This window comes from Rattus rattus, chromosome 3 (genome assembly GCF_011064425.1).
Source record: "Rattus rattus isolate New Zealand chromosome 3, Rrattus_CSIRO_v1, whole genome shotgun sequence".
Taxonomy (NCBI): Eukaryota; Metazoa; Chordata; class Mammalia; order Rodentia; family Muridae; genus Rattus; species Rattus rattus.
In genome coordinates, this window is record NC_046156.1 from 1,691,241 (window position 1) to 1,700,195 (window position 8,955).

The 8,955-nt window shown below is 37.4% G+C and overlaps 1 protein-coding gene across 1 annotated transcript; it reads right to left on the reverse strand.

Moving 5' to 3' along the window:
- Nucleotides 1-4,262: 4,262 nt before the first annotated feature.
- Nucleotides 4,263-4,493, reverse strand: LOC116895274 (small proline-rich protein 2I-like). The gene has a single exon (XM_032896591.1). The coding sequence runs from the start codon at nt 4,491-4,493 to the stop codon at nt 4,263-4,265; it is 231 nt and encodes a 76-aa protein (XP_032752482.1).
- Between the last annotated feature and the right edge of the window lie 4,462 nt (nt 4,494-8,955).

Sequence of the window (8,955 nt, forward strand, 5' to 3'; positions counted from 1 at the left end):
AATAATAATTTAAAAAGAGGCAAGAAATAAATAAGGAAAGAAAGGAAGAAAGAAAGAAAGAAAGAAAGAAAGAAAGAAAGAAAGAAAGAAAGAAAGAAAGAAAGAAAGAAAGAAAACAGAAAAAAAGCATTTTAAAGCACCAGGCATAAAATAATAATAGACTTTAATATGTGGAACAAATTATAGTCATTATATCCTGATGTTTGGTTACATATCAGCAACAGTTCATCATATATAAAATACAGAAATAGCAAATGGTAACATCAAAGAAATCTACACTGAGTAGAAAAGTAAATAGTAATAGTAATATTTTCATTGAACAAGAATGAATTAAAATATTATAATCAAATATTTTATAAGGGATCAATTATTTAAATTCAAAAATAGAAAGTATTAAATAAAAATACAGTACAGTAAACACATACTGGTATCCTAGAAGTAAGCTTTCACACTTTTAAACATGTGTTTTACTAACCCATGCCTTGGGAAACACAGCACAAACTTCTCCTAACAGTTTTCACCAGAGAGGCTTCTTTGCACTTTATGTAAGTATATACTTTGATAAAGAAGTGGGCAGGCAGCTTGTCAGTTACCTACAATATTTTTGTCTCAATAAGGGACATGGGAGATTGGATGGCTTTTTCTCATTTTGGTATTCTGAATATTTTTCTTTGTTGGCAAGACTTGTGGCATTTACTACATGCTATTTCAGAAAGATATGCTAGAATGTTTCTGAGGCATCATTAGGGAAAGAAAGAGAACTCTATGGTTTTAGTAGTCTTCATAAACCTTTCACTCAACATTATCTTTTGGGAAGCCATCTTGAAGAATTTGACTGTGCTTTGAGGGAATGAACCAAAAAAGACTCCTAAAAATCATGGAGACTCACACTTGTTCTCAAGAAAGTTGTAATTGGACAGAAAATCCTGATGGTTGCAGGGGAAACAAGAATTAATCTTCACTTATTAAAAGATAATAGCCCTTAATTTTATTGTCCAGTGTATAGAAAGGACTCGGTTAGTACTTGCCATAACTTTAACTAACCAGCGTGTTCAGTACTTAAGAAGAAATGTTGTAAATCTGCAGTAATTTCCAATTCTAAATTAAAAGGGAAATCACAAATGTATCTGGATGTGCAATTGAGGAAATTATTTAATTTCATAAATATAATTATTTATTTTTATCTATGCATTTATGCATGTATACTGTAGCTATCTTCAAACACACCACAAGAGGGCATCAGATGCAATTATAGGTGGTTATGAGCCACTATATGTTTGCTGTGAATTGAACTCAGGATCTATGGACTCCCAGATTAACTTTTTTTTTTTTTTTTTTTTTTTTTTTTTTTTTTTTGGAGCTGGGGATGAACCTTGTGCTTGCTAGGCAAGCGCTCTACCACTGAGCTAAATCCCCAACTCCCCAGATTAACTTTTAAAATAACTCTAGCCCCCCGATTAACCTTTAAAATATCTGTAGAAGTGTGGCCCCATGAGAGAATGCTTCTTAAATTTTATGGAGTGTAAAAGGAAGTTGATAGCAAAAGAGAAGAAAAGACCATTTTAACTTTTAGAAACAATGTTAACTTTCTGAAACATCCATGTTTTAAAGGGTACTAATTTGAGCAGAGCCTCCATCTGACTGTGTTGCCTGTCATTGAATCCCCTTCCCCCGACAGGACTTCTTGGTTGGATCTCAATGGAAAAGGATGCACTTTCTCTTATGGTGATTGGATTCTGAGGATGGAGTACAACCCAAGGGGGTGGGAGGGCTTCCACTTCTCTGAGGAGAAGGAAGGGGAGTAGTGGGGAAGGGATTAATAACAGTAGGAAAGGGAGAGACAGCAGGCACAATCCAGATGTAAAGTGAATAAATTTATATGCAGCTTGGTCTTCATATGGAGTCCAAACAGTTAGAAAAGTGACTAGCCCAAAAACTATTGCCCCTATGTGGAATATATTCTTTTAGATGAGCTGCCTTGTATGTGGCTTCATTGGAGAAGATTCACTTAGCATCAGAGATACTATATGTGCCAAGGTGGGGGAATTCCAAGGAGAGGAACCCATCTGCCCTTAAGAAAAAGTGATGGATGATGGGGAAGAAACTATGGAAGAGGTTGACCAGGAGCACTGGCTATGAAAGGAATATAAAATTAATGTGTAACATAATAATGATAATAGTAAGTAGAAGAATTCTAATAGAAACATGAAAATATTTCGGTTCATACATAAAACTCCTCCAAAAACAAAGAAGATACCCAATTACATTCACCTATTATCTGCAATATTATGGATAAAATAAATATCAGAAGAAAATAAAGGGAAGATTAAATATAACATGTGTTGGAACATGATACCTACGCTAATTATGTGCAAGCCACATCCTTACTGTACCAACTGTAATATAGTCATTGAGCTACTGATGGTGGTTGTACAATTGATGCTGTTGTTGCTGGAGTCAATGAACATGTAACTAGGGATGTACATGAATATGATGTCCTTAAATGGGATGAGAAGAGTGAGGGTGGAAATGATAGTGAAGGTTTGTAGAAGTGGATAGTGTGATAGCCTGTGCTGTTTGTGATAATAATGGTGGAATTAGTGATGTACATCCTGCAGATGAAAATGGGATGGTAGTAAGGGTAGTGGAAAGAATGTGGACCAGTAGCTTCTAAAATTATCAGTTACAAACAACTAATGAAGTGCCATAGACTGTGCAAATCCAAAGGCACAACATAGTTCAATAGTTACTAAAGACAAGTTTGAGGTATAATTAACAGTTTCAACAAATAATAGTAACAAGAAAATGTTCAATATTTCCAGTTATTAAAGAAACAAAACACAAAATTACACCAAAATCATTTGCCTGTGTAAGAATGAGTATCATTGACATAATAACAGGACGTGGCCAAACAGTGGAGCAAAAGGAGCACAAATACTCAGATTGGGAAAGAGTAGATTAACCAATCAAATATTGAAATCACTGTGGGGTCTTCCAAAGAAATAACACTAAAGCAAAACTATCATATAATTCAGCAGCATCATTTAGGTTCATTATATTATTAAATAAATATCCTAGAGGACATACAATAGAGATGCCTGCATAACCATCTATGTTTCAGCACTAATTCTAACATACAAAATAATCAATCTAGCTGCTTACCAGAGAATGAATGAATTAAGAAATTATGACACACAGATATACTGGAGTGATAGTCAATGATAATGAATAATGATGTCATATAATTTTGAGAAAACTGAATGAAATTGTATATAATTATATTAAGAAAAATACAGACCTTATAAATTCCATAGTTGGCATAGTGGTGCCAATTATAAAAGTACAAAAACATAATTATGATAGTTGATATAAATGTGTTACTATTTGTCCATGGAATGAGTCAATGAAGAACAAAATACATGGCGGTATTAGGGGAAAGTAGGAATATATTCTAAATGGCACCTCATATCTGAAGATAAGATAGTGCTCCTGAATTAGTATATCCTAAAGGAGACACTATAGTTATGCAGAGTTAAATAATGTGTCTCCTAAAGAAACCAACACAAAACAATCTTTGTTATGACAAAAAATCAGTCAAAACCTGATTACAGCCAGATGACTTGAGAGTCAATGATTAAAAGTACAGAACTACAGGACATAGGAAGCACAAAAAGTAAGACCAATTCAAGAAAAAGAAAGCACACCAAGTTTTTCAAATGTATTCCAGGACCTGAGTACCAAAAGTCTGCAATCATGCATTCAAGGACCAATTATAGGACTAGCTGACCAGCCCAGTAGTAGCAGAACTGACTGAGAGTGGTCAGGTCCTAAAATTTTGAAACAAAAATGCAAATCCCTGCATAACTTGTAATAGTGTTCATATCAAAAGAAAAGGACACACTAATCCCATTCATCAAATTGTGATTTATTCAGGAAATGGAATTTCAATTGCAGCACTACAACTAAGGTAACAGAAATTTGGAGAAACGTCTCCTGAGTGCACAGGATAGATAACAGCTAAACTTCACACTGACTGTCTGGAATGCCAAATCATTGAGGACAGATCATTGTCAGCAGGCTCTTGATAGCAAAAACAGGAAAACTTCTGTGTAAGCGGTCATCACAGGCACATGCAGAGGGAAAAGTGGAGAAGATTCCTGTGCATTCATGAAAGGCTTTGGAGGGAAAAGGAAGGTGTTCCTTTGCAGCTATATGAAATAGATTCTCTTCTCTTTCCCTTGTCCTCATGACTGCTGAAGGCCTCACTTGCTCTTGGGTGGACACTTCTGCTGGCAGGGAGGAGGAGTTTGCACCGGAGGGCATTTCTGCTGGTATGAGGGAGGGGGACATGGCACAGGACAAGGCTCAGGGCACTTTGGTGGAGGACAAGGCTCTGGACACTTTGGAGGAGGACATGGCTCAGGACACTTTGGAGGTGGGCACACAGGAGGAGGCTGGCAAGGCTGCTTGCACTGCTGCTGTTGGTAAGACATACTGCTGGAGTTTCAGGATCTGAAAGAGATTACATGAGGGTTTTCAGGGATGATCAATTCAGAGAAGAGAGATGGAGCTATGGAATATCAACTCAATTTGTTTCTCTGAACATCAACATAATTTCCTAATTCCTATTATTTTAGGGCTTGCTGGCTTTTCACTTTCCTGTCAGCACTCGTTTGCAGCAGCCTTGGAAAATGATCCTGTGTTTCAGTCCTTTTCTCAAGAGAAAGTACTTCGTTCCAATGAAGCAAGTAATGATATTTACACAAGAAAACCCCTTCAACACAGGCTGTCCCAAGTGCTGGTGCCCTGGGAATTAACAACACCAGCTCCTGTCCTCTTCATTACATGTATCATGCCAGCTGGTTGTCTGAGGCAGAAGAGTAAAGGAAAGCTAGGAAAGACTCAGGTCCTAATACATAGTTAAGTGTATAACCCTTCAAAGTACACCAAAAGTTACACATGAAAGAGAAATATCCTGTGTTCTTCAGGTATTATATGGAAAGAAAAGCCACTTATCACTATTATTGTAACCACTGTGAATTTTCTGAATGCTAGTTAGATCCCATTCATCCCATGACCAAACTGAACTCAAGACACTTACTCTGTCAAAATTGACCAAAGCCCATAGAACGAACAAAATAGCAGACCAACTTAAAAAGAGACACTCACCAGGTTCTCCAAAGTAGCCTAGGATGTGAATATCAGGAGTCTGCACTCATACACAGTCAAGGGCCAATTTATAGAAGTGGCTGGTTATCCCAGTGGAGGCAGAGATGACTGAGAGTGGGCAGGTCCCAAAATTTCCAAACCAAAATGCAAATCCATGCATGACTGGCTTGAATGGGACTCTACAAAATGGGAAACGTCCTGTTCCCAGACATCATCATTGTTGAGAGCTGTGACTCAGTGAGTCCTTCCTTGTTTTAAGTTTCAGTAAGATCTAACTGGTTGCCCAAGTTCTCTTTTGTGATTGAAGCAAATATTTCTTTCTGTTTTTCAGTCCTCTTATGTCTTAACTTATGTATTTTATTTGTTTTGCTTAAGCTTATTAATACTGTGTTGTGCCTTGGCCTATTTTTATTTCAGGTTTCTATACTGCATATGCAGAGAAAAAGAATTAATGACTTTAGCTGTGGTTTCACCTTATTTTTTTGACAATCCTGTTCCTTGAGTTAGTTCATGTGTCCTCTCTGAAAATGTTGTTTTGTGTGAATATTGGAAAATAGAGTATATCCTTCAGTAGAGAGCATTGTAGCCTTGGGTCTTACCCTGACATTCTTCAAGACTGCATGTTAAATGACATATGTGAAATATGTATTAGAACTCAACTCTAAAGGTAACCACAAGAGCGCTTATCATGACAGTATGAAAACAAAAATTGTACCTGTCCTGAACAAGTTTTTTCTTAGGTGTTTAACAGAGAGAGACACGCACACACACACAAAAATCTGACATAGAGAGGAGTGTGAAATGAGAAGAGTTAGATAAACAGTCACAGAAACAAATGCACAGAATAAAAACCATTCTTATAGTTCAACCTCCAATGTAGGTAGATGTATCACTTTCTGATTTTCTAAGACTTTACTTAAGTAAGGTCATATTAAAACTGACAAAATGAATTAAATTTTATTGTTTGTAATTTTAATTAATTTATTAGATATTATTTAAAAATGGCCATTTCTGATTATAGGAAAATTTGAATCAGTAGCAGATAAATATGTATGGTTTCAAAGACATTGTTGAAAATGTCTGAATTTTTCTTAAATAAAATCAAAATTTTCAAACTGTAATTAAATATATTTCAGCATGATAAATATTTTATTTTGTTGTATATTGCTAAAAGAATAAGAAATATGCACAGTCATTTTCTAAAAGTTCCTTCTGGCTTCTCATTTCTCTCCTAATTACAGTACAAGTCCATGTGTTTCAGCATCTTGTGGGGGAGAGATCTGGACCCTCAGAAGTGAGAATACTCCTGAGAAATCAGAGGAAACCACTCTCTGCCCACATTCCCGATCCAAGAGGAAATGGCCTACTGCCATCTGTGTCCCCTGGGCACAGGCACCTAGGAACAGACAGGGGCAGGACCCTTCCAGTACCTTCCTGTTCCAAGTGCAGAAAGCCAGTTGAAACGAGCACCTACACACCTGAGAGCAGAGGTAAGACAAACTTTTCTGCTCTAAGTGACTGCCTGGTGGACTCAGGACACACAAAGGTAAAAGTTCCCTGGGATAAGACACTTCTTTTTTCTTGCTTTGTCCGGAACTTAACTAAACAGATCCCACAGCTCCCTGCTCCCAAATCCAGTGGTGTAGAGAGCTGAATACGCAGAAGGGTGGACAATCCTGAGAGCACAGGACAGACTGAAACTTCTGCCCACCTTTGCCCACATCTCTGGCCCAAGAGGAAATTGCCTCATGCCACTGGACAAAAAATATAGGAGCAGTCAGCAGCAGGGACCTGAGGTTCTAGTCTGCACCTGGAACCTGAAGCAGTCAAACAGCTCCCTCCACCCAAATCCCATGGGGGAGAGAGTTAGACCCTCAGAAGTGCTGACACTCCTGAGAAATCAGAGGAGACTACTCTCTGCCCACATTCTAGACTCAAGAGGTAATTGCCTAGTGCCATCTGTGTGCTCTGAGCACAGGGACCTAGGAGCAGTCAGGGACAGGACCCTTCCAGTTTCTGCATGCACCTAGAGCTGAAAGCCAGTCACCAGGAGCACCTACACACCTGACAGCAGAGGTCTCTGTTTGCAGATCCGACTGAAAAAAAACAGGTCTACAGGAGTGCTGACACACAGGCTTAGAATAGGGTCAAGCCACTTCAGAAACAGCAAGACAAGCTAACACCAGAGACAAACTGATGACTAGAGGCAAGCACAGGAACCTAAGCAACAGAAACTAGCACTACTTGGCATCATCAGAACCCAGTTCTGCCACAAAAGCAAATACTGCATATCCAAACACACTGGAAAAGAAAGATTTAGATTTAAATTCACATTTTATGTTGATGATGGAGGACTTTAAGAAGTACATAAATAACTCCATTAAAGAAATACAGGACAACACAAGTAAACAAGTAGAAACCCTTAAAGAGGAAACACAAAAATCCCTGAAAGAATCACTGGAAAGTACAGGCAAACAGGTGAAGGAATTGAACAAAACCATCCAGGAGTCAAAAATGGAAATAGAAACAATAAAGAAAGCACAAAGGGAGACAACCCTGGAGATAGAAAACCTAGGGAAGAGATCAGGAGTCATAGATGTAAGAATCACCAATATAATATAAGGAATAGAAGAAAAAAATCTCAGAGACAGAAGATACAATAGAAAACATCTACACAACTGATAAAGATAATATAAAATGCAAAACACTCCTACCCCAAAACATACAGGAAATCCAAGACACAATGAGAAGATCAGACCTGAGGATACTAGGTATAGAAGAGAGTGAAGGCTCCCAACTTAAAGGGTCAGTAAATATCTTCAACAAAATTATAGAAGAAAAGGTCCTTAACATAAAGAAAGAGATGTTCATAAATATGCAAGAAGCCTACAGAACACCGAATAGATTGGACCAGAAAAGAAATTCTTCCTGTCACATAATACTTGAAACACCAATCACAAAACAAAGGAAGAATATTTAAAGCAGTAAGGGAAATGGGTCAAGTAAGATATTAAAGACAGACCTATAAGAATTACACCAGACTTTTCACCTGAGACTGTGAAAGCCAGAAGATCCTGGACAGATGACATACAGACAGTAAGAGAACAAAAATGCCAGCCCAAGCTACTATATCCAGCAAAACTCTCAATTAACACAGATTGAGAAACCAAGATATTCCATGATAAATCCAAATTTACACAATATCTTTCTCCAAATTCAGCCCTCTAAAGGACAATAGATGGAAAACTCCAATACAAGGAAGGAAACTCCACCCTAGAAAAAGCAAGAAATTAATCGACTGGCAACAAAACCAAAAGAAGAGAGACTCACAATCATAATTACACCACTAAATACAAAAATAAAAAGAAGCAACAATCAATATTCCTCAATATCTCTCAACATCAATGGACTCAATCCCACAATAAAACGACATAGACTAACAGACTGGATATGCAAAGAGGATCCAGTATTTTGCTGCATACAGGAGACACATCTCAGAGACAATGACAGATACTACTTCAGTGTAAAAGGCTGGAAAACGACTTTCCAAGCAAATGGTCAGAAGAAGCAAGCTGGAGTAGCCATTCTAATATCAGATAAAATCAATTTTCAACTAAAAGTCATCAAAAAAGATAAGGAAGGACACTTCATATTCATCAAAGGAAAAATCAACCAAGATGAACTCTCAATTCTAAATATCTATGCCCCAAATACAAGGGCACCTACATACGTAAAAGAAACCTTACTAAAGCTCAAAACACACATTGCACCTCACACAATAATCGT